Raw genomic sequence first — 28,000 nt, 5'->3', positions numbered from 1 at the left:
AAATGTATATTTAAACATTTAAAAATATAAAAAATTAAATACTTGTATATGATTAAACATCTACACTCAGCTAAAATGTACCTAGGACTATTATTTGGTCAATAAAAAAGACGATAAAAAATCGTTGTAAACAATTATAATAAATTACATATAATGGTAAATACATCATCACATTCACTTACAAAAGATACGATTAAACACCAACGACAATTAAAATATTTAACGGAATTTAGTACATTTTTAAACAAATACAAAAAATATTTCTTTGTAGAATACCTGTCAATTCAATAATACAGATGGATTTAGCCTGTGCTAGATAGTTTAGTTGGAGGTTTTTTTTTAATGATTGAAATGGCACTGAATATTTTACTTCTGTTAATTTAAAATATTGTTCAGGTATTCTTCGGACTCATCACATTATCAATTGCGAGTTGGTTATTCGTACATAGATACTTACTTTAACAATGAGCATTCACCAATGGTCGATTAGTAAACGTTTCAATATGAAAGATGCAATGAAAATAAGAAAAGAAATTAAATTAATTCAGGCCATCGAGCAAAAGAACTTTAGCTCCAAAGAACGACAGAGCAAATCTCTATAAGAAACTTAAATATACTTCCGGAATTAAAAAACCAGAAAATGATCACTTGTGATCATTAACAACAATGCTGTGAATGGGACACAGAAATGGCTAAAAGATCAGACAGGATTATAAACCTTCTATGAGTGCCGTCAAAGTTAGACGATACTGAAAAACAGGACCCTTTTCAAGTTAAAGAGCCTGATTAAGACAACTTTAATCTTGCTCTTGCTTCATCCATGAAACAAAATACCATCGACAATGTTATTGCCGTGCAAACAAACAGTATGCAGGCAAATAACAGTCCAACTATTGATAATCTCCAGAAAAATGCTAGAGAAAACGAAGAAATGCTTATCAATCATGTTTGTGAGGAAGAACCGTACATCATAATAAATTTGGGTGATTGTGATATTACAATCACGGTCACTAATGGCACAAAAAGATCAGAAGAAGGCATCTCGTACATTCAAAAAACGAACTGCCAAGACAATGAAATGTATAAAGACCCAGACTTCATAATCATGGAAGCAGAGAAGGAAGAAGAGATAGGTAGTGGTTTTGAAGAATTTATGAGTAATGAAGGATTTGAAGAAACGATCCGAACAACAGTACACTGAATCCAAAAGAATCAACGAAGCGTCGAGGGTCTAAAAGGAGTAAAACAGACAAAAACAAATGGAACAAACACGAGAAATACAAGAATAGTGAAAATGGGATTTGTAAGTATCATGGAAGAAAAAGAGAAAATGATTCATGGAGTTACACTGACGATATGGTGTACCTTATTATACAGCTGCGAGATATGGACATTAAAAATGACAAAGCTTATTGGAAGTATTCCAATTGTGCAGCTACCGCAGGATCCAAAAGATATCGCACTCCTCCAATGAAGCTGTTCTTCGAATGATGGATAAAGACCGATTTTTTTTTTTTAACATTATAAAGAGAATTAAAACAGAATATTCTGGTGACATAGTTAGAGAATCTAAATGCCATCTACTTCGCCTTATAATGCAAGGAAAAGTGGAAGAAAAACTAAAGGAAAGGAAAAAAGGTATGAGGCACTGGTGTGACCTCAAGGTGGAATTATCATTTCGGACAACGAGCAATAAAGATTTCGGGAAATTGTAAACATAATGACAGCCAAGGTCTGAATACGGTCATGGCATCTGAAAAAGACATCGAGTCTTATCAAGATTTAGATAGAAAAAGGTTCTCAGTGTTTGACATCAAAGAACTTTTCTTATGTAGAGATTTCAGATCGCAGAGTCCCCGAACTACTTAGTAAACGGTGGTTTATACTACTAAACGGACGAATATCTCATGTAATCAGTAAGTATAGGTTACGAATAAACAATCGTTAAGTCGCTAATGTTTCTGGAACTAAATTCGCTAGTAATGGAATGTAAGAAAGACACTGGCAAGTTTTTGTCAACTTTTACAAAAAATCGTTGTCCAAATTATTATCAAGTTACTCTGTATTTCACTCAAGGTTACTTATGACAGGCCACGAACGAGTCGTCAACTGTCATATGTCAAAGCGGAGAAATTTCTCGTATTGTTCACTTCAAGTACACTAACAAACGGTCATTTTGACGCTTTCCTCGGCCCATTTCCATTGGCTAGTAAATCAAAGAATTCTGTTGTTCAGTATAGCAAATTATTTTAAATTCTGTATTGCCCATTCTGTAACCTCTTACTGCGGTTTTCACTTTTTTAATAATATAATCCATAGGAACGTTAAAGAGGACTGAGCTGAGACAATCTCCTTGTCTAATTCCTGTTGAAACTGGTGTCTTGTTGAACAACTTGATTATTTGCTCTAATGAAAGTGCTGTTAACTGTTTTTGGTTTAAGTTTCTTTGCCATTTTACTTGAAATGAAGATTACATTTCTATCAGGTCTAGTCAGTTTGAACATTAATGCATATTTCTTTAATAATATAAAACATTACAGTCACATTTTTGAGAAAAACCAACTTAAACTGTGGAGTTTTCTATCTGTTAAAAAAAATAACTGATACAACAAACAAATATTTTATTAAATAAATACAATAACGAAGCATGACTTATTATATAGGCACATAATTTGCGGGTCAGAGAAAACGGACCATTCAAAAATCAAGAAGTTTTTACATAGCAATTTTAACTTCAAATGTAGCAGTTAAAAATCTTTTGCGACTTTAAATTTGAAGGACGTGTGCCATTTTGTAAGATAATTTTAAATGCAATCATATGGAAAGTAATACTTCATTTGAAGTCTCGTTTAAATGACAGTTGTATGTAAGTTCTATTGCTCAGAAGATGCATTTCTATTAATAGTGCTAATAATAATACATGTGTAGCTGTTTATGCTTGAAAATGACAACTATAAGCTATATAGGGACCGCATTTTGTGCTCATACACCAACCAGTGGCATATAATAGACCAGATCTCATACTGGTAAAAAACTAAGGGAAAACTTCATCACTAATCATTATGGGCGATTTTAACTCCCGGGATGGCAATGATATAGTTCCAGGAAGAAAAGGCGATATAACGAAAATATCAGAAATGAAAACGGAGACTTTCTGACGAATCTCTGCAGCATAAACGAGATACGTATCAAATAATACATTTTTCCCTCACAAAGAACAATGCTATTATACGAACATACACGTCTCGATAAAACTACGCAGTTCCTCCCATTCCGATAAATCTATTGAACATTTTGTATTGTTCCGTTCGACGGTACCGTTTTTAAAACTCGTACAAAATTGTGCAGTTTTACCCTATACACGTGTCGATTATCTGTGTATTTTGAGCTGTACAGTTAAATCGTAACGATTTATCGTAGCGTGTATGGCCTCTTTTACTCTCGACATCCAGCATGGGCTCGGGACCTAGGGCTCAATAACACGGAAAGAATCTCACCAGAGCTAAATCCTTTAGATACCGTAGGTATTTGGAATGAGTGAATTTTCCTTTTAGAGTGAATGAGAGTTAAGGGTTCCATGGGCTGCAAAGAACAACTTATCATCGACTCTATCATTTCTAACGAGGCATACCAAAAAAAAAGGAAAGTCGTTACTGCTTTTATTGACTATAAGGAAGCCTTTGACTCAGTGCCACATGAATAACTTGCCTACATAATACGAATAAATACTTGTCCTACTCATCGTAGACGAATATTTTTAGCTGTGGTAATATTATATTTTCCACTAAATGTCTGCTTATATATGTTCTGCAGATCAAAGTGGTATTTGTACCTATTTTAAATAATTTAACTTTAAATTGAAATATTTCGAGAATATTACCATGAGTATTACTATAGTAAACATATTGCCTACGCTAAAAACCATTTCTTAGAATTTTTAAATACTCGAGTTGAATTTTACTGTACTTTGAAAGGACCGATTTCTCTGGAACGCGATACAGATGGCGTTTCATCTGGTTTTTAACTGTTTACAGACCAAATAAACGCTTTTTTTATGAATTTTAGGCAACACGCAGTATCTGCATTCAGAACTGATGTAGTTATAGAACTCCTTGGTTTAAGTTGGTTAGCCTCGACAACACAAGTAAAACATACGGATAACAATTAAAAACTTACAGCTAGTGGACAATTGGGACAGTGCTACACAAACATTTTCATTGTGTGTTAATTGTGTTATTGTTCGATCAGAATATAAATAGTTGCAGATATTTGATGAGTCGTGATAAAATTTAGGAACTAAACTGTTAAGCTGGTATGTCTTACCCCACTATTACGAGTAATTTGAGCAAATGCCAAAAAGAACATTAATTATCGTGTATACAAGTATCTCACAACTAATGATATTCTGATCAAACAATAATATTATATTATACAGGTGAGTTTTTAGTGCGACATCGATCAATAATTCCATTGTGGTTTTGGTATTTCTATACCATAATGGAACTATCGACCGATGTCGCACTAAAAACTCACCCTGTATATACAGGGTGTCCCGGAAAATAGTGCGTTCCTTAAAGGTATGGGCTGAGTGTAGGATTTAAAACAAAAAAGTCTTATAACATTTTTTTATAAAGTCAACCGTTTTCAAAAAAAAATATATTAAATTTAATCCATTTGATTAGTGTCCACAGAAAAACAAATACATCCGGCAACGTTGAGCTCCAAAAGGTATGGGCAGAATGCGATAGTTTAATTTATTTTGATACAGAAAAGGTATAATACATTATTTGTAAACAGTTGTAATTACCCGTAGCTCAAGAATAAATAGTATTGTCATGTTGTGTATCACGATATGTTAATTACGTACGGTGAAGCCCACTGTGACAGTAATAGGGCTGTTAGACTTTATGTTAAACGCTATCCCGAACGACGACATCCTAATGCCCAAAGTTTTGTGAACGTGTCCCAAAGGTTATTAGAGACGGGTTGTGTGATACCTAAAAAAACTAGCGGTAGAACACGAAGTAACCGTAGACTAAATGCAGAAAATGTGATTTTGGATATAGTCAGTAATAATCTAAGAGTAAGCACTAGATATGTGGCTAGAATGTTGGCATTTCAAAAAACATTGTTCACAAGACATTTACGGAACAACCGTTACATCCTTACCATTACCAACGAGTGCAAGATTTACACCAAGGCAATTTACCTCGAAGATTAAGATTTTGTAGATGGTTTCAAAACAAAATCACCAGAGAACCCGAATTTCCGTGCAAAGTGTTGTGTGCAGATGAAGCTTGTTTTACGAGAAATGGTGTGTTTAATTTTCACAATTGTCACGTGTGGAGTGATGAAAACCCGTATGCTATACGTAGGACGAATTTTCAAAAACAATTTAGTATAAATTTATGGGCTGGGATTATTGGTAATCGTCTGATTGGAGCGTACGAACTTCCCAGAAGATTGAATGGAGAATCCTATTTAAATTTTTTGCAGCATGTTCTACCGATACTTCTTGAAGACGTTCCGTTACAAATACGCTCTGAAATGTGGTTTCTTCATGACGGGGCTCCAGCACATTTTACGAGACATATTAAAGATTTCCTCGACATCACTTTTCCTCGTCGTTGGATCGGTAGAAATGGACACGTTCTGTGGTCACCCAGAACACCAGAATGCAATGTTATGGACTTTTATTTTTGGGGACATCTAAAATCATTAGTATACGACAACCAGGATGAAATTAAAACAGAAGCTCAATTGCGACAACGAATTTTTGATGCTACTGAAATAATCAGACATAATTTACATACTTATAATATTAAGAATAATTGGATTCGTCGAATAAACGCGTGTATTTTTGCAAATGGTGGCCATTTCGAACATTTATTGTAATAATAATTTTCCATGTAAGTAAAAACAGTATTCAAACTTTAATTATTAAATATTTAGTAAAAACAAATACATGCTTTTTCTCTATCACTGTTATCAGTATCAATACATATTATGCCTAAAGATCGATGATTCATGATAGCTGATTTACAGTAATTAACGAAGAATAACAAGGAACGCAACGTTGCCGGCTGTATTTCATTTTCTGCGAACAATAATCAAATGGATTAAAATTAATAATATTTTTTTTTTTTTTGAAACGGTTAACTTCATAAAAAAATGTTATAAGACTTTTTTGTTTTAAATGCTGCAATCTGCACATATCGTTAAGGAACGCACTATTTTCCGGGACACCCTGTATATAAAATTATCTAAAAATCAGTTATATTAGAAAATACCAAAGTACCAGTTGCCAATATCAGTACATTTGTTCATTTTTATGACAAAAATGATCTAAAAAATAAAGGAAAAGTGATTTATACATACATACATAATTATTGTTGAATATAGTAATTTTTCTTCTTAGGATTGGACATTCATAGCTGCTCTTTTTGTATAGATACTACAATGACTTACTTTGTATTATTTTTGCTTCGGCTAAATAATAAATTTTTACAAAAATAAAGTTATATACATTTAAAGCAAAATAAGACATTTACCCAATGATTGTAAGTATATTTTAAGTTTAAGGAACAGTCCTTACCAAAGACATCGTAAGAATAGCCAACATTAATTAAACAATCAGAGACCAAGTGGACATGAAGCAATAATTGGCCCTTTTTTTATTGTGGGCACTTTTTGTCGTCGTAAATATCTAGATCTCCTATGAAATCACATAATTCCAGCAGTTCGAGCATTACCTATTAATATGGATGAAATTTGGTTGCAGCAAGACGGCTGTCCAGCTCACAATGCACGGGAGGTGTTAGTTTTTTTCAACAGTACGTTTCCAGATAGAGTTATTAGTACAAAAGGTAACATAAAAATGCCACCTCGCTATCCTGATCTTGCACCTTTGGACTTTTTCAGTTCAGACACCACCTTAAAATTGTGACATTTTTGATTTCCTAAAGCTGTTGTCCGATTTGAATGATTTTTTAATATGTTATAGCCTTATTCTTTAAGAATACAGCTGTAAATAATATTGTTGCTAGAAGTAAATGTCATTATATACCGGGTGAAACAATCATACTGTGTTTTTTTCTTAAAGTTCGGAACACCCTGTGGAATACTTTAGCATTTGTAAAAAATTTAAATCAAAACTCAATTGTAGTACATAAAACCATAGACAATATTATGGAGATTGTAGCATTACACAATCCTTTAGTGAAGTAGTGAATTAGAAGTAGCTTGGGAAACCCAAATTTTAATGTGTACAAGAATTGTGCAAAATAATAAAAAGTAAGTGCAATATATATAAAGTAAATTAGTTAAATGTCCCATAATAGATAATAACAAGTACTTAAAATTGTCAATATTTTGTGATAAATGGAAATAAAATAAATAACTAACTACTGTTACTCAAAATAATATCTAGTCTTAAGCCACCATACTATTTTATATGTTATAGTTTTTTTTCCGAATTTACTTCACTTTTGAAATTAATCGCAAAAACATTGCGTAGGAAAATACTAATGTAACATAATATCTAACTCTGTGGTGGCGTAATCTTTAAGCCTGTGATGACAAATGGGTGGATCTAGTAGCTCAGAAGTCACCCACTGCCGGTCCTAAGCCCGGGTAAAGGAGGAAGGTTGGGCAGTGGGACGGAACTTTCGGGAACGACTCAAGCTACGAAACATGGACTACTATATATTTGGAAACTGGAATGTGAGGCCACTAAATAAACCAAAAACTAAACCGCACTTCTGCAAGAACTAAAAAGATATAAGCTCATGATTACTGCTCGTCAGGAGACAAGATGGATGAGGAAAGGTGTCAGGAACACTAAAACGCACACAATTCTATACAGTGGGAGGGAACAAGGAAGCAAAGAATGTGGAGTTGCATTTGTGGTGGATATTGATTTTAAGTCAAAAGTCATAGACTTCCAGGCAGTCAGTGAAAGGATATGCAAGTTAGGAATTTGCACCCACTTCTTCAACCTAACAATAATAAACATTCACTGCCCAAAGAAGAACAAGAACAACATACAAAGGAAAGCTTCTACCAACAGCTGAAGATAGTATATGACAATGCGCCCAAAAATGCCATCAATGGGTGATATGAATGCTAAAATAGGCAAGGAGCCGCAGTTCTATGGCACAACAGGAAAAACCCACTGCACAATGAAATGAGCAAGAATGGGGAGTTTTTGATAAATTTTGCCACCAGTAAAATCATGGCTATAAGTTTCACATGCTTTCCACATGAAGACATACACAAAATGACATGGATTTCACCAGATAGAACCACAACCAATCAAATCAACCATGTGCTGATAGACAAAAGCCGGTAGTATCTCAGACGTGAGAACACGACAAGGAGCATGCTGTGGATCAGACCATCTTTTACTTCAAACCAAATTTAGATGCAGAGTTAACAAAGAAAGAAACGAAAGACAACAAAGAACAAACAAACTGGACCTGAAAAAACCGAAGATTCAGGAATGTAAACAGAAGTTCGAACAAGAAGTCCCAAATGAGTTAGGGACGCTAGAACTGCACTCCATAGAGGGCAAATGGAATAATATCAAAACAGCAGTACTGACAGAGGCAGCGTCCACTCTGGAAAACAAGAAAAAGGCGAGAAGAGGAGCATGGTTCGATGACGAGTGCAGACAAGCAATAGAGGAAAGAAATGAAACACACAAAATGTATATAACAAGAAGAACACGGAGACGTGTATATGGCATATGACGGAGAATGTATATAACAAGAAGACGAAAATCATTTGAAGTCGCAAGACGGAAAGCAGACAAGATACGTAGAAATAAAAAAAACAGCCTATGAAAATGGACAAATAGAAAAAATGGAAGAAAATTTCAAAAACAACGATTACTTATTTATCAACGGGCCAACCAAAACAGTGGTCAACTGACTCAAATAGACAGCCAGATCTACTAGAGTTCTTTGTGTTGCAGCAAACTAGACGGGACTTTTATCGGGACAACATTCATATAAATAAACAGCTTGAAATAGCTCAAATTGCCGTTTCCTAAAACAAAATGGTACACATGCAAGTATGAGCTTGACACAAATCTAATATTAAAATCAGATTAAAAGATATAGATAACGCTATAACTATCTCTTTTGCCAAATTCAACAAGCTGTATGTAGAGCTACACCACCAGTAAATCTAAAACATGAAAACAAACAATACTCATATCATATCAGACCACTAATTGCTGAGAAATGGAGAGTAATATGTAAATGGTAAAGAAGTCGAAATTTGAATGACAAAGCTAAATAGAACTGACTAATAAGACAGTTATGATCAGCCCTACATGATACATGCTTATCAAAAGATGATTACACAATCAAGAAGACAACAAAGCACCTAAAAAGATGTATAGAACATAACCCACCAATCAAGAAAAACCCTGTTACAAGAAAACAAAGCAATTTAAGTCACTATCACAAATTGAAGAGATGTGTGCCCAACAATAACAATAAATGGCACACAGATACTAGTCAACATTCAAGTTAAATATTTAGGAATAACTCTCGACAACAGATTAACATAAGAAACTAACATCCAAGTCAAGAAAACTAAGATTAACATAAGACAAATGAGCTGACTTATAGGTCAAAAATCAAAGCTGATCATAGAAAATAAGCTGCTCCTGTACAAATGTATAAATTAAACCAATTTAGACGTACAGTATCCATATTTGGGATTGCTCAAATCCATTAAACATTAAGATAATGATAATACAAAGAGTTCAATCAAAAATATTAAAAATGATGTTCAATGCTCCCTGGTTTGTAAGCAATAAAAGCATAATGGAGAGTCCTTTAATTATGTAGGTAATTTTCCTATTTAAAAACATTAGTAAACATTTAAAAAGTGAAGTAAATTTGTTGAAACAAACCGTCAAATCTACACCAACTATATACAGGCCACTGTATTGTACTATACTGAATTTTTAATATTTGTTTGTAAAATTATAGGTACGGTATAAAATCTTCTGCCTTGATTACATTTTTTTCTAAATTTTCGTTACATGTATTATATTTAATAAAAAATAATCGAATTATTTAAATAACCTAATAAAATGTTGCGGATTTTCTTATTTTAACTACAATTTTTCAGTCTAATATATACATTGGGCAAGATATTTCATTCCTTCACGATGGAGTACTAAACCTTGATGTCAAACAAACAAAATATGTAAAAGAACATACAATATATTTCATTTCTACTTTGACTTCAAAATTTTTATGATAAAGTTCCAGCATCCAATTTTGTTTAAAAGTGATCATATCTAAATATATATCCATAAAATTGTATATAGCTAACAACAACATATTTTTGTTTTTGTTTATACCTTCATGCTACATACTTCTATCTATCTATCTATCTATATAAGGATTTTTACAGCTGTCGCCGCCTTCCTTCTTTCAGCCAACGTCTCCAGTCCTTTCTGTTCTGCCATTCTCCATCTCTAAGGTCTCGTCTTTCCATGGCCTAGTCCACTTCATCCCTCCATGATCTTCGGGGTCTACCTCTTTTCCTCCTTCCTATTGGGCTCCAATCCGAAATCTTTGCTATGCACCTTGTATGATCTGTTCTTCTCACAGGTCCATACCAAATTAAACGTTTTTCTACTGCCTTGTTCTACTGCCATTCTTCGTTTTATCTCCTCATTTCTGATGCGATCCATTTTTGTCACTCTGCAGCTTCTTCTCATGAACTCCATTTCAGTTGCTGTGATTTTGGACCTGTTTCGTTTATTTATTACCCAATTCTCTGCTCCATAGGTCATTATACTGGGTACCAACGTGTTAAATAAATATAAATAAAATAAATTCTCTTCTTTTTATTTCTGGTAATCATTGCTACATACTTAGTATCCTAAAAATATTATTTTGATCATAACACTGCCCAAAGATATAATTATCATGAAAATGTTCAATTAGCGCTTAATTAAAACATAAAGCTACATGTTGAATTGTAGCAACAAATGTTTTCAGGATAATGACAGATTTTGGAAGTTGGCACACCTGTCAAGTAACAAAATAAAATGTTCTGCAGCTGTCAGTGGTTTATAATCATCACAGCTGATTTCATAGTTCCTTTATATTGTGACTTGTGACAGCTGATTAGTAGCTCTTTTCATTCTATCTCTTGCATTTGGTCACAAATGTAACCCTATCCTTTCATTAATCCCCTTCAAGAGATCATATGCTCTTGATGAAAGCCAGCTACCTTTTTAGGGGATGTTTATTAACTCTTCTGGAACAAACAGGTTTTTACATAGTTTATGCTGTAATACCAACATTTCATTGATTTCATATCTTTTGATTGTATGACATTCAACAAGTATGTCAATTAAGTAAACAATTTATGATATATATGTGGTGAAATAACATTTTCATCACAGAGACATAACCCCAAACCTGTTGTGAAAACTGCCTATTGCCATTATTTTGTTATTAATATAGATCAGGTCAAGACTTGTGCTCCACATATTTGTTGCAACTGTTGTTATATTACGAGAATGGCAGAAAAAAATTAAAAAAAAATGGCTAAAAACCATTCTGACACTTCTGCTTGACTCCAACCTTTAAATCAGGGTTTTATAAAAAAGAGAGGTAGTTCAATATCTGCAAATTTCATCAGTTATTCGACATATTCCACATTCAAATAATTGACCACTTCCTAACTACATAACTTCTAACCCAAACATTATAAATTAGAATTAAATAATGAAGATAATGTTGCAGAAGGACAAGAACTAAACAAAACCTCTAGATCCTATGATCTGAGTTTGAAAAGTTGATAAACCACACACATTGAGTCAAGCAGGACTGAGTCACTGCATTCAAGATTTTGACTTGTCACATGAGAAGAAAGAGCTTTAAAGGTCCAGATTACTGTAATAAAATCTTCTCCACTGTGATATCAGGATGTCAGATTACAGACATGGGCAGCAGGATCTAATGCATTTTTTGAGAAAAAAGATGATCTTGGTATTTGTATTGAAGTTAATGATGAGATGTCTACACTTAAACCAATATCCAACTGAGTGGAGGCTATCCACAGACTCCTCTAAACTTAGTTAAAAGTTGGTTTACTTCACAATGGCAATCATCACTTTTCTATTCCTGTAATAAAGATCTATACAAACCCTATCTATCCCACATAAAGAAGATCTATACAAACTTGAAAGCCCCCTCTACTCATGCAAACATGTCATACCTATTAAATATTATAAAAACTAGAGCCAATAAACTTTACTTATCATATTTCTTTTTCTCAATCCAGAATTAGTAAGCTTTGGCTCATAAAGTGAAACAAACAGTTTTAAAAAATTTTGTAGAACAGTGTAATTAACCCACATAATTTGACCACAGTAATTTCCTACTGATAACTTCAAAATCAAGAAGTGTAGAAGAGCCAAACAACTGAGAAGTAACCTCACATCTTTGGAAAAGAGAGCAATCAAGAACTTTGTAAATTTACCAACAGAAAAAGGGAATGTCACTGTAGTAAAGTCCACTTTATTGCTTATATAAAATTTGGATATTATATTTCTGTGAATGAACTTTACTAAAAATGGAGAATTATTACAATAAAATTAGAGATCTACTAGACATAAACGTTTTATTGCTGCCATTTATTCCAGAACAATACTTGATTCTCCATGTAATTAAACCAGCATCATTGTCACACAGCCTGCAATGTCTACTGCTTAACATAAGCATCCCTCAGTTGTCCCCAGTTATCTGATGTTACTGTAACTTATGGGTACAGAGTTTATTATTAACTTTTGTGTCTTCTTCAATAAAAAGATAGGTGTAAATTAAGGAGATGAAGAATTACCAATTAGTTGCGACAGAATAAATACAATGAACAAACTAGGCATATGATTGTTGTAGTTTACAGTGAAATGTAACCTTTATATAATAAATACCTTTCTCAAAAAGGTTACTGTAGAAACTAATCATAAGTGGGACCAAGATGTTGAAACTAGAAATTAAATAGATTTCATATTTAAATTTTGTTTTTCCTTGCATACTGTGTATAAATCATCCCTTATTGGAAAATATTAATGATATAAATTAATCAGAGATGACTTACATCATACTTGTCCAAAAATTATGAAAATTAAGCCATAAATGCAATAATGACTTAAGACCTAGGTTTGCTAATATTTTGTAGCAGTCATTATATTCATCAGAGGATACAAAATAAAGTAATCTGTAAAAATTTTGAATTCAAGTACATGTTAATGTTATGTTAATATCCATAAACTTTGTGTGACATCAAGATACTAGGAACTCCATGTTTTTGACTACTAGTCCTAAATTAAAATGATTTATATACCTTGGAAACACTGGAGATTCTTTCCTATCATGTTTATCATTTTGAATAATAAATTAAATTTTGATAACACATTAAAAGCATCACTTAAAAATTTGATTAAGAGCAGAAGGGAATTTGATCACTATATACAGATAATTTACAGAAAATAAAGAAAAACATACATAAATTAATAAAAAAATAGTATTGATATTGGGGGTACCTATCCATAAGCTCGATTTAAAACCTAGAGCAAATGGTAGATGCCAAATCTTTATCATAAAATTAAAATATAACTGAGAAAATAAAATTCTACCTACTTTGTAAATATTCATGCATTTTGGTTTTATAAAACTTGGAGAACAGTATTTTTAAGCTTCAAATCTATCACAACTATTCAAATAAAAAGTTTATATTTTGGTACATACCAATGTTAGGTATGCTCCTGCATACTTATGTCTTATATGTTTCTAATCAGCTCTTTTTGAACTTATAGAAACTCCTCTTAGAAGGGACTCCACATCCGATCTAGTAATATATTCATATTCCATCAATATGCATCTTTCATTTTAATTATTAAACATTCACTGTTTTACATCACAAACAGTCTTATATAACTCGTCTTTTAGTTTCATTGGAATTTTTCAATCACATAACAAATGTTTATCTACATTTCCTTTTTTATGAAAACGTTATAAATAACAGTTTTACAAAACCATCACTAGATTGAAACCATTTAAAATCAATATTTTGAATAAAAACTTACTGTACTTTATACTTACTGTATATTTTATGCATGTTTTTCTTATTTTTAAGTTCATAACAAAAACAAAACATAATAAAAAACAACTAACTTAATGTAGAGGCATGGAAAGCATATTCACCCTTATATCAATCAAAGTTTGGTAAATGGTTTGGAAACTGGGTCTATCCACTGGTTTCTGTCCCCAACATTGTTTCATGATCTCATACAAAGGTGCTGGACAACCCTCGGGACTTGCTAGTACATTACCCTCCTTCAAAAACTTGATCACTTCTTCGTGGGTCATTCCATAGTATGGTTGTAAGGCGTAGGAAAATATTTCCCACAGACAGACACCAAAAGCCCATACATCTGATTCTGGAGTGTATTTGTTGTAAAGGATACTCTCCAATGGCATCCACCGCACTGGAATGGCATCTCTATCACTACCTTTATAATAATCTTGAAGGTAAATCTTCTGTGACAAACCAAAATCTGCTATTTTTACTACCATATCTTCACTTATTAGACAGTTCCTGGTTGCTAAGTCTCTATGGACAAATTTCCTTTGAGATAAATAAACCATGCCAGATGAAATCTGTAAAGCTATATTAACCTTATCCAAGTGACTGATTTGGTTGTCTTTGTAAATTTCTCTACTGGGGGAACTACCATCAACAATACTTCTTACTACATAGTTACTAGGAGAACACTGTCTTAAAAATTCATTCAAATCACCTTTTCCCATATATTCAAAAAGCAGGCACATTGGTCTACCCACAGCACACACCCCCAGCAGTTTTACAATATTTGGATGATCAAATTCGGCTAGAAGACAAGCCTCTTTTTCAAAATCTTCTTGCATATCATCTGAAGCATCCTCTTTTAGCATCTTAACAGCTACTATAGTGAATTCTTCACCAGCTATAAGTCCAGGAGCCTTTGCTTGAAAAACACTTCCAAAAGCACCTTGACCCAAGTCTCTAATGTATATTATATCATTTCTAGGGAATTCGAGCTTCTCTAATTTTGGATTTAAGGTAGCACCATGACTGTGATAAGCCATATTGCTAGGCAGTTTATCCAAGTCTATATTGACTTCAGCAGCTTCAGGGGCATTATATCCCATTAAGTGTCTTTTATGGATTCTATAACACAATAAAATGAGCAACAAACAAGTCACCAGGACCAGAAGTCCCACTGTAGATATTATAATAAGAAATGTGGGAGATAAGATCTGGTCCATAGCTATAGTCCTTGTGTCCAATTCATCAAAAGTAGAATTTGGACAACGTGGTATATCACAATGTTGCCACCTTATATTAGGATTAGTAGTAAAACACCAAGGCCTTTTTTCTTCTGCTCCTGTATTTCTGCAATAGTTTTCTGCATTTTTCAACTCCGGGAATATATGTGGGGGTGAATCGTGCGTGTGAGGTGACTGCGAATCCCATCTTTGGCAAGGAATCCCATCTTTAGTTAAATTTACCTTTCCTTGATAAAATCTTCCCCTTCCTTTTACACAATCATAAGTTATTTCATCTAATTTCAATTCAGTTAGGCCCGCGTAAGAACATTCTACCATATCTTTATTAAATTTAGGAAAACCTGTACAATCAGGCAGACGGAAATGACCTCTGGATTTTACAAAGATGCCTTGTTCTTTTTTGTCCTCTATAAGAGCCCAGTCTTTGTAACAAAATAGCTGTTTTACGGCTACACAGTCTTCGTAACACAGTGGAAGAGGTTTGGAGATATTACAGTCTGGAAATGCATAAAAACAAAGTAATTTTTCTGCTGCTGAACGACATGGTTCTTCAAGTGGCACTATTATTTCATCCCATAGAGCTGTAGTGATTAATTCGTTCTCATATCCACCGCTGTTATTGTACCATACCTGTTTTGTACTTAAAATGTAGTTTTTACAAATATTACCATGGTATGATGCACAGTATCCTTCTGATAAGGTGTGTGTTGATTTAATGAAAAATAGTAACGCAAATAATCGATACATGGTTGCAGTTCAAAACTAACTTCTTGTTATATCATTTTTAGGCATATTTGTATCATTTTTATTCAAGTTTCTGTTATGTTTTTCAATTTATATATCAATACACCACATACCACCTTCATTTGCTATTGTACTTAATTGACATTGACAGATACAGACGTCTTTCTGATGACATTGACATTAATGTCTGCTAGTGTGGGTTCAAAAAGAAGAGATGGCATTAGAGAACCTTTTTAATGTAAGAAAATATAATAAAATATTTTTTGTCAAATTCTGATGAATTGCTAGAAACGAAAGACGAAGTGCAGGTACAAAAAAAAGTACTACATTACTAATACTTAATTTAGATTCAAGAATAAAAATTTATTACAAGTGTTTCTTAATTCAAATAGTTTAGTTTATGCTAGTGACAAAGGTTGGATGGTTTAATTCAAAATCTAGTATGAATCTATTCAATGGCGACTCTATACTCTATCGTCTGATCGAGGCACAGCTTAAAAGTAGTTACTTACCCCATAACGGTGGTTTCTATGCTTCTTGTAGTATATAACCACTTTTTGATTATAATTCTGGAATACCTACTTGGAAAAGACTACAATATTTTAATTGTCACCACAACTATTCCTCCTTCTTGACATGTCACAATATGGATATGGAACACAAAACTCGATTGATTGTAATGGGAGAAATAGTGGAACAACCATTGAGCTGCGCTATAACAAACTTTTATTCTGTGTTCCTGACAGAGACCTTGGCAATATCTCAAAAATTCAAATATAAAGATCACGGTGACAAAAATTTTTCTTGGTTTTTATATCTGTTGGAGAGTCTAGAGCGAAAAAATCATTGGTCAATGAAGTGTAGGGAGCCAAGTACGTTAACCGTTCTCAATACAATGTTCTGCAAGAAAAAATTCTCTTTTCTCTCCCTTACATAAAGCTAGGTCTTACTAAACAGTTTGTCAAATTGCCTCCAAAAGACGGATGATGTATCAAATGGGTACTTTGTTAAAAACTTTCTAGGTCTCTTAGAAGCGAATTTGAAGGCATATTTGTTGAGCCGCATATATCAAAATTATTGTAGCAGATCAACATTTTCTGAACACAATGACATATCCTCAGTGAAAAGGATGTTTCGCATTTTAGGATGTCATGGAGACATTTGTGAGCACTAATAAAGATCCTGATTACAAAAATATAGTCAAAAGAATGCTTTTCAAGATTTGTGTTGCGAAATATTCGAGACTGGACAAACATGACTGTAGACGAATTATTTCACGTTACAAAAGACAGAGAAACTTTTAGAAATGTGGTCAGCAACCTCCGTTAATGGGGACGGCATAGGAAGAAGAAGACAGAGGGACATTACAGATAATATATATACGAGACAATGTACCAAGGTTTAGAAAAAAATGTTTGCAGACCTGGGTAATTTAAGAACTAACATATATTGTTGCCCTTAAAATAATTTGATGTGTATTATACATATCTATATATAAAAGGCTGTGATAACAAGTCACACCGTTTGTCTAGAAAACTAACGACGCCATCTAGTAAAGAAATCTGAACTACCACCATTTGACACTTCAATCATTTTTTTGTTCTTAAAATAATACGCTAAATTAATAATACTGTATTAATTACATATTAATATAATTAATAATTAATTTTAATATTTTTAAGGTAGAATTTATTACAAAATACTTTAAAGGTTTATGTTAATGTTTTTTAAGAATAAGAGTCGAAGGAGAACTGACAGAGGAAGTAAGTATACTTAGAGGAGTTCGACAAGGGTGCATATTTTCACCACTCTTATTCAACGTCTACAGGGAAGTGATATTTCAAGAAGCGTTATTGGATATTGTGGAAGGTATTTTGGTCAACGGAAATAGCATTAATAATATTAGATATGCGGACGATACGGTCATATTTGCAAGTGACATGGAAGATCTACAGTACATAATACAACATGTATACAATGCATGTGAAAGGTATGGACTGCAAATGAATCTCAAGAAAACGAAATCAATGATATTCTCAAAAAAACCACAAAATGTAGATAACCTGATCATCAATAATACAACGATCGAAAGAGTAACAACATATAAATATTTAGGAACGTGGCTAACCGAAGATGGAGATCAAACAAAAGAAATCAGATCTAGAATAGAAATGGCAAGAAACACGTTCATAAAATTGAAGAACTTACTTTGCAACCGTAACCTTAATCTAGAGATCCGCATAAGAATGCTACGTTGTTACGTTTTTTCTACTTTGCTATACGGCATGGAAGCGTGGACAATAAAACAGTCTGAAATCAAAAAATTAAACTCCTTTGAGATGTGGTGCTACAGGAGAATCCACAGAATATCGTGGACTGAAAAAGTAACTAATATAGAGGTGTTACAAAGAATGTGAAGTCATAACAACTGTTAAAATTAGAAAGATTCAATATCTGGGTCACATAATGAGGGGCGAGAAGTACGTATTACTTAGATTAATTATGCAAGGGAAGAGAAAATCAGGACGACGTCAAATATCCTGGCTAAGAAATTTGAGAGAGTGGTTCGGTTGCAGCTCATTAGAATTATTCAGAAGCGCGGCCAATAAAATTAAAGTAGCGATAATGATTTCCAACTTCCGATAGGAGAAGGAACCTAAAGAAGAAGAGTTAATTTATATTTAAAATCCTAACGCCATCTGAACAATAAACAGTAAGATATATTAACTTAGACTAAACTTAACTAGACTAGACTTAACTTTTTAACTGGAAGTGACTAAAAAATAGCACAAGGTTTTTCTTTTTGTAAAATTCAAAAACTCTTTTAACAATATCCTGATTTGGTCACCAAACCAAGTTAGCTTTTGTGGTCCTGTTTATATATGTAACTCAAAATCAAATATTTTTTTGGTATATATTCTACTATCATTCTGAGACGACGATACATAAACAATTAATTGTAATCTATTGGCTTGCTGTCTTATTGCCTTCTTCACTTTTATCGTTTTAAGTTATCCTTTATAGTTTTATTTTTTTAACACTTTTTTAGGTTATGTTAGGTTAGATTAGGGTGATACATAATATCGATGTCACAATCTCTATTTTCAATTTTCTTGTTCAAATCCATATTGCAGTTTGATGCAGGATGGCTATTGTACCGAATTAAACCAATAGCAATTTTATGCAAAATTTTATAGTTTAAAAAAAATTATAACAGATTTTAAAGCTTTATTTACATTTATATACAAGGTTTTCTTAAGTATAGTAAACTTATAAAGAAAACTGTTTGTTGCTTAAAGTTCTTCACTTCATCATACCATATTTAACACTTTGCATGAATCTGTCCCTTTTACTCGCTAGTTGACGCTTCAGGCTTTCCAAAAGCTTGGTATTCAACACATCTAGACGGATCGGTGGGATAGAACTCTTGACATTTGGTCATCAATCTCTTCAAACCTTGTATGTACTTTCGCTGCGTTTCGTCGTTCATCACGTGAGCGACGTTCTTAGAAAAGATCTTTTCTCTACCGGTACGAGCGTGGATACCTACCATGGTAACTCCAATGGGCCAAGGAGCGTTACCGATCGCCATTTGGAGAAATGCAGCACTAGCCTGAAACGCAAAAAAAAATAGATAGACACATCTATGCCTGGTGTGGAAACTATATTCTTGTAGTATTTTTATATTAACTACTACATTTAATGGGAATAAACCACAATTTTAATTAAAAATTCCTATTAGGCGTTTCGATTTTAACCTTGTCAAATATTAAGAAATTTTTAATTACAAAGATACAATAAATATAGGAGCCTCATAAAGTTCTGCTAAATATATGCAAATGCATATCTGGCAGACGAAGCAATATTGATAGCCCAAGATGAAGATAATCTGCAAAGACTGGTCCACAAATTTACCATAAGAGCAAAAGAATTTAATATGACAATCTCATCTCAGAAAACTAAAACAATAGTAGACAGCAAATAACCAACCAGATGTAAAATGGAAATTGATGGCATCAGTATGGAACAGGTAATGGTAATAAAATGCCTGAGAATTACACTATCTAGCCATGGAGACCTGGACAAAGAAGTGAGATCAAGTACAAAAAGCAAATAGACTGGCAGGATGCCTTAATAACACTATATGGCGAAACAGACACATTAACACTGAGATAAAGTCAAGAATTTATAAAGCCAGTATAAGACCAATTATGACATATTATGCGTCAGAAACAAGACCCGACACAGCCACAACGCAAAGGCTACTGGAAACTGCAGAGATAAGAGTATTGAGAAGAATTATTACAGAAAATACGCTGAGAGATCAAAAGAGAAGTGAAGACATTAGAAGAAACTGTAAAGTACAGTGTCTAAATGAATGGACACAAAATAGAAAAAAAGAATGGAATAATTACATAAGCAGAATAGAGGAGACCCGTGTCGTCAAAAAAGTCACCAATTGGCAGAAGAAGTAACGGACGACCGCGTAAAAGATGAAGTGACAACCTTTAATAGAGGTATTAATCCGCCAATCAACAAGCAGAATTGCTTATAAAGAGGAAGAAGAAGAAATATACAAACAAAATGGAACATACATAAATACTGTTTGGGACGGGTTTTTCTGAAATCCAAAAGGGGCGGAAGTGTTGGTGAAGCTTTTAGGAACTAGTAGCTGTATGATTCTTCGAAATTTACCACAATTGATAGGTATGATCATCCAAGTTCAGCTTATGATGGCACCCTAATTCTTTCTACAAATAATGATTTCTCTCCGGAACCAAATATGACTTTCTGTTGAGTGAAGCCTTCTTTGAGTTTTCCTTAGTTTATAATAAGAATCTTAATCTTCGCATTTATAGATCATCTGACTCTTCCACGGAACTATTTTTTCAGAATCTGGTAAATCTGTTAGATGACCTACCTAATAAAAGCAGAAAAATTCTATGCTGTAACTTAAATATTAATTACGCTGCTACTTATACTATCCAACTGTCCTTGGTCAATATATTACAATCGTATAATCTCACAATGCATATTAATTCTCCTACAAGAATTACTAAAACAACATCTACCATAATTGATTATATTATCTGAGATTTCTCACCCATTGATGTCCACTTAATGGGTGAGAAATGATATAAGACCTATGTTGCATCCAAGAAACCAAATAAATACTGTTCAGGCTATGGGCTTCTACAGCACGTTGAGCTGAATTATATGCAGGGTAATCAAATTTTGTAACAACGTCTGTTATATCAGTTATTATAGGAGATACCAATTTTTTTTAAATACCCTGTATAACACAAAACAACTTTGTAACTAGCAAGAAAAGCGGATTTGAAATTTCAAATAAAATACAGGGTGATCCATCTAAAAAACATATTTTTGATGCGGTACAGTGTTATGGAAGACCCTGCAAATTTGTAATTCATTTTGAAATGTGAAACTCCTCTTTTGGTACATAATTTTTTTTGGTATCGCATATAATAACAGATATAACTGACTTTATTACAAAAGTTAATCACCCTGTATACTCTTTCTCAATTGTACCTACCTTTAAATAATTCCTTTCCAATAAATGAACAACGATTTCAGTAAGGCTGTCGGAAATATCTTCCGGCAGAGAAAAATTTTTAAGCTTTCTTAGAAGCGGCCTTAGGTATTCTTGCGTTTGAGCGTAGGTAGCACCTTGCAGTTTTCCTTTAGTGCCTGCTTTTTCTTCCTTGGATCTGTCTTGTAACTGGTCGCTCCACTGTTTTAGCAGCAACTAAAAACAAAACAAATATCAATTGGTTTTTTATCTCGATGAATAACCCCTATTGTTTTTAATTGTACATTCAAAATGTTTTATACGACTTCACCTCTACAGTTTTAGTTTATTTGATCCATGTAGTCATGAAATATTGTTACAAACATGCTTTCGGCATGGCCCATGTAACGGTTGCATCTCGAAAAGGCATCGAGAACCTTCGCGATGTATCGAGTGCGAGAGAGAACAACCCGTCACGTAGGCGAATTAGAGGTGGGCTACACAGAATCTTCTAGAAGATAGTAACTTTGGTATATATGTAACGATGTTATGAGAGGAGTTTAGATGATAAGAGAGTACCGAACTGTAAACTTACAAATAAATATATTTATATAAATTCGAACCGTTCGTTTTATTTAAAAACGCTACAATATCATAAAATGACATTTACCAAATGTAATATATTGTTCTTATAACTGTTTTTATAACTGAATAAATCGAAAACCACTGACCGATTTTTATGAAATTTTATATGTATATTCGATTAAATATACAACTCCGAAGTTTTTTCCATGAAAGTTGTTTTCATTCAAATCAGTTAATACAATTAAAAATCAGCATAACGTAGTCAACTATTCTACAGAGTTTTTGAATTCATTGGAACTGCCTGGACACCCACTCAACAATTTACAATTAAAAGTAAGATCAGTTGTCATTGTCCTGTGTAACATTAAGTAACCTAGACTGTGCAATTAAGTGACTGAAAAGTCTAATGAATAATGGCATTGGAACAACGATCATTAGGGAAAATTACAAAAGAGAGAATTTCTTGATCCCGCGTATACAGATGATTTCAACAAACGTACCATTTAATTTTAAACGTTTACAATGTCCCGTGCTTTTGGCTTATGCAATGACAATAAACAAATCACAAAGCCAACTGTTGGAAGTTTGCGGAATTAACTCGAGTTTCCATGTTTCGGACATATGCAATTATTAGCGTATCGAAAAACCGTCATCATATATTTATTTAACGCAAAAAAAATAAAAATATTTTTATCAAAAAGCATTAAATTGATTTAAATTTGTTCATGCATAATATGTTTGAGTGTTTTTATATTAGTGTATTATTACTGCGCTGAGCTTTCGACATCCTTTCTGATCTCTTCTTCAGGTCTTCCGAGCTTCCAGACACTACTACGCTGCTCACTAATCACTAATGAGTAGTGCCATATATTTATTCCGATCTACTAAAGTTATAATAACCCGCCCGCCCCTCTGATATCGACGAAGCAGATTAGAATATATTTTCTCATATCCCTCTAAACAAACATGAATTACTAATAATGCATTTTCATTATTCTATAATTCGCTGCATTATATGCTATCCCGGTACTATGACAACGCTGCGTAAAACTGACAACACCGCGTTAGATGTCGTGCAATGGTTTTGCAAGGAAAATCCCAATAGCAATAAAATAAAAAATGCGTTTAAACATATCTGATACTAGAATATCGATAATACTTGTGATAAAACAATTGGATTTCAGAAAAGATAATACATTTTTTCCTAAAATATTAGAGATAAGATATATTTTTTTAAATTAATGACTAAAACTTTTAGATCGCACATAAAACTGTGTTGAAATTCTAACAGTACTTATCGTGAATTATTCAAACATGGAACCGTTGGCAATAATCATTCCCATATATTTAGTAGTTTTTTTAATGCTCCTCTTACAGATTGTATGGGCGTTTAAACTCAAAAAGAAATTGTACAAAATGATCGACCAAGGTGAGCAGATATTGTCATTTATACTTTTTTTATCTTTAATTTTCATTTTAATCTAAACTTTACATATAATTACAGTATTTGTATGTTCATCATGTTTATTTAATGTACCAATAATGCTTAAAATTTTTACAAGTAAAGGAATTACTTGTTTCAATTCAAAGAAATACCTCGAATTCCGTAGAAATTTAGTTTTTTATCAAAATGTCCTGATTTACACAATCAAAAGCTTTGTCATAGTCACAAAAAACATTGGCAGTGTAAAGATTATTGTTTAGTACTTGATAAACCTCATATACTACAAAAAAACAGCTTACTGGTACATTTATTAGATAAAAAGCCGAACTGACTGTGATAAAATGTTGTTTTCAACGAGAAAGGACCTAAATGGGGCTTTTATAACCCTCTCAATAATTTTGGATAGAACCGGTAGTAAGGCAATAGGTCTATAGTTGCAGACATTCGATTTTTCACCACCCTTATGAAGAGGAATAATAATGGCTGTCTCTGGGCACTTATACCTAATACCTTATATAGAAAATATACCTTTTTCAAAGGAATCGTTAATTAGTGATATCATGACTTCCAACACATTTTTTGGGAGATTTAAAAATTTTTTTATGGATGATCCATCAGTACTTCAGGAAGATTTTTTGGTGCTTTTGATACTACTGATTGTTTGAATCAGTTCAGATTTATCAACTGGTCTTATAAAGAATGAATTCGTGACCTTTTTTGAATTGGGGAGATAGGAAATAGGATCTTGTTGTGGCAAAATAGTTGATGTTATATTTTTACTCACATTAATGAAGTATTCATTTAGATTTTCAGGGTTTGGAAGAGAAAATGTTTGAGCTGTGTTTATTATCGACCAAGTTTCTCTTGCAACATTTTTAGAGTTTCCCAGACGATTCTGATAGTACATTTTTTTAGCTGTTTTAAGAAGTTTTAGATAGGTTGTTACTTCTTACTCTATTGGGTCTATTGCCGATGATTATTTGAGGCAGTATTAGATATTTGTTTTTCAAATGCCATAACTTTCATCTTTGTTAAGTAAATTTTAGAGCGTACATAGTCAGTTTAGCTGCTATAAGTGCTAACGATAAAAACTGTTTTACCAAAATAGGTGTTCTGTTCGGGCAACATTGCGTGGTTGATAAATTTGAGTTAACTGTTCAGTAAACAATCAACCAACACCCTTTACGTCGACGAAATGCAAGATCTACCAAAAACATCGCCAATGTCCGCGGAAATATGTAGGAGAATTCGAGGCAGTAGATTTCACGTCGCTTTCGCGAACTCGGTCTTTTACGGACCACAACTTGGCGTATTATGTGTCGTGGCTTCGGCCTGCGCCAGTAACAAGTTCAACTGACCCAGGAGCCGACGACCACATTTTTTGCTGAGTAGACTCTGGAGCAGCAATGCTCTCCTGATTCAGCGAATTCCTAACCTGTGAAGGATTTTTTATAGATGCAATATGCCACGACCTTCGAATTTAGTAAATCGGCCACACTAGTGGCCTATACAACACTGAACTTTCTTTATAACCAATTATTACTATTTTTCACAATTATTTATATACAAATTGCCTTGGTTGATTTACAATACAATTAATCAACTATTATTTCCATTTATCTTGACTTTCATACTTATTTAGTAAATTTACTTAATTATTTACTAAATTTAATTTTATTAGCTGTAACAAACCTCAACATTCAAGCTTTAATTAAGAAAAGTAAATCATTTATATTTGGTGTTATTTCGTATAAATCACAATTGCTGAAGAATTCGTTAGAAAATTTTTAGTACCACGAATCAATTTTCATAAACACTTTCAAGAAATGTTGGCCGCTCCTGAAATAGCATAACCCAGTCCATCTCTGGGTTTTATCCAAACAAGAGTTAAGGCATTTTAAATTTATAATCCCCTGGATTTAGCGAAACTAAGATAACGAGATAAGTTTATTGTTTATGGCACTAATCAAGACTTGTACTGAGGTAGACGCATTTTTTTAACAGTCGTATGAAGAATAACGAAAAATGATACCCATTGGAATAGTTTTAATAACGGTATTTTCTGCCGCTTGTTTGGTACTTTTGATTCAGATTATATCGGGAATTTTATTGAGAAAAAAGTTGCAAAAAATGCTCGAACAAGGTAGGTTTAGTTTTCGTAGCTTATTTTTAATCGGTTTCATAGTGTCTGTGTCGCTGGATGTTCTCTAGACTTCTTATCAACCTATGTCGACATAGGTCTTTGTCCAAGTTTGTTTTCCTGATGCCCTTTTTGGTTTGCGCTCTGAGTTTCTTCTCTGGAACCACATAATTTCTTCTGGGTTCATTTCTAACACTCCTTGGTTTGTATATTCTACATATTTTTCACCATACGCCCATTTCCACCGTGCTAAATGTTTGTCTTTGCATATTCTGTCGATGTATAGGTTTTAAAATTATAATATGTAATACTTTTTACTACTGTGTTGTAAATATTTATTTTTCTTCCTTTTTAATTAAATGACAGCCACACTGGTACAAATACATAATACAAATACACAACGAATATAAGAGTCTCAACAACTAATATTGAAGAAATGGAACACAGACAAATTAGTTGGTATGGCCGTCCAAAGAATGGATGATATATTTTTTAAGCCAATAATAAAAATGGTATCAGTTAAAAGAAGGAAAGGACCAAACAGACATGGCTAGGTGGCGTTCAAAGAGCAATGTCGGAGAGGAACCTTTAGGTTGGAAATTAGAACGACAGGCAATAATGGAAACTTTGAAACGGACGGCGTCAGAAAAAAATTGTCACACATACTTTCTGTGGGTTGGTAAATTGTAGGTGGAGGCTTCTTCCTGTATTCACCCCACAAGTAAACATATGATATACAGACGATCGTCTTGCTCTACAGCGAGTATATTCTTCTGCTTATTTTTTATATTTGTTTTAATTTCAGGTTACTACTTCTTGGAGGTGGACATAAGCTGGGGAAGGAAAATTTTGAAACCCATTCCTCCAGCCAACGTAGATTTAAGTAAGTATTTACCTATACAACCTTGCCGAACGAGTGCTTAATTGCTTTGAGGTGTATGATAACTAAACTTTTCCTTTTGGAACGTTTTTGAACAATTATTTACCACCATAATCTGACCAGCTGTTCGACGTAGTGTATCGTGCATGTATACATTGTTCTTCTTCTTCTTCTACGGCGCTACAGCCCAAATTGAGCCTTAGCCTCCTTTATATTTGTCTCCACCCCTGCTTGTCTGTGGCTAATCTTCTCCATACCCGCACTCCTAGAAGGGCTTGTGCGTTGCTGTTTACTGTGTCTTCATAGCGCTTTCTTGGCTTTCCAACCGGTCTCTTTCCCTGCATTCTAGCATTCAGTGCTCTTTTTGGTAGCCTATCCTCTCCCATTCTTATCACATGTCCAGCCCATTGCAATCTTTGTATTCTAATAAAGTCTAACAGTGGTACTTCCTTATAAAGTTGATAAAACTCGTTGTTGCATCGACTTCTGAAGATTCCGTTTTCCCTCACAGGTCCTAGATTTCTCCTCGGTACTTTCCTTTCGAATGTGTCGAGTTTGCTTTTGGATATTTCTTTCAGGACCCATCCTTCACTGCCATATCATGCTATTGGCCGAATTAAGGTTTTATAGATTCTCATTTTTGTATTTCGGTGGACATTTTTAGAACGAAATATATGGGAGATGGCAAAGTAAGCTCCGTTTGCCTGCGTTATTCTCTTCCGTATTTCAAAAAGGAGAAAAAATCAATTACATTTGTTTAGTTTACATTCACTATTAACTCGAACTCCGATTGTAGATCTATGAATACAAAATAAAAAATTGCCTGCTCATTTGGCTATGCCAAGGCCATAACAAAGAAACAAGAAAACATGATTAATTTTTATAAATTTCTTTTAGCATCCGGCTCTCCGAGATTAGTCAGCAACATCATAATTCGCCAATAATATCGTGGAAAATGTCAATGAAATTATGGAAATTACTTATTATACTTTGTTAACGGTTAAGTAAATACAAAAAAGTTTTAAAATGTATCTATCTTTAATTTTCTACCTCTCCCCTTTCACTTCTTGGTTACCACGAAGAAAGTCTTGACAGAATTATTATTAGATAATAAGTACTTCCTTTTTATTACAGGGAGAATTTAACTTATCAAAGTGATAAATGGTGATCAATCATGAGCTGGGAATAATGCAATTTAAAAAAACTTTAATCGTAAATATTAAGATTTTACCATATAAAATCTACAGATTGTACTAATTTGTTATTGATACCTTGTTACTGATAGCGATAATAATATATTATTTGTTGC

At 33.3% G+C, this 28,000-nt stretch overlaps 2 protein-coding genes and 1 long non-coding RNA gene across 3 annotated transcripts in view; 1 reads left to right on the top strand and 2 right to left on the bottom strand.

The window, feature by feature from the left end:
- On the bottom strand, positions 1-16,255 carry Nrk (Neurospecific receptor kinase). Its single transcript, XM_072522177.1, has one exon. The coding sequence runs from the start codon at positions 16,113-16,115 to the stop codon at positions 14,214-14,216; it is 1,902 nt and encodes a 633-aa protein (XP_072378278.1). The 5' UTR covers positions 16,116-16,255; the 3' UTR covers positions 1-14,213.
- A 3,098-nt stretch (positions 16,256-19,353) lies between these two features.
- The window catches only part of Prp18 (pre-mRNA processing factor 18), a 41,644-nt gene continuing 32,997 nt past the window's right edge, over positions 19,354-28,000 (bottom strand). The window contains exons 5-6 of the mRNA XM_072522175.1: positions 21,667-21,879; positions 19,354-19,725 (exon numbers count right to left, since the gene is read on the bottom strand). Coding sequence (XP_072378276.1) covers positions 19,462-19,725; positions 21,667-21,879 — 477 coding nt within the window. The 3' untranslated portion in view covers positions 19,354-19,461. The remainder of the gene's footprint in view (positions 19,726-21,666; positions 21,880-28,000) is intronic.
- LOC140433153 (uncharacterized) lies at positions 23,447-27,720 on the top strand. The gene is made up of 3 exons (XR_011949878.1): positions 23,447-23,656; positions 26,617-26,694; positions 27,589-27,720. It is a non-coding gene; the product is annotated as an uncharacterized lncRNA (long non-coding RNA).

This window comes from Diabrotica undecimpunctata, chromosome 2 (genome assembly GCF_040954645.1).
Source record: "Diabrotica undecimpunctata isolate CICGRU chromosome 2, icDiaUnde3, whole genome shotgun sequence".
Lineage (NCBI taxonomy): Eukaryota > Metazoa > Arthropoda > Insecta > Coleoptera > Chrysomelidae > Diabrotica > Diabrotica undecimpunctata.
This window is presented reverse-complemented; position numbering and strand designations above follow the sequence as displayed.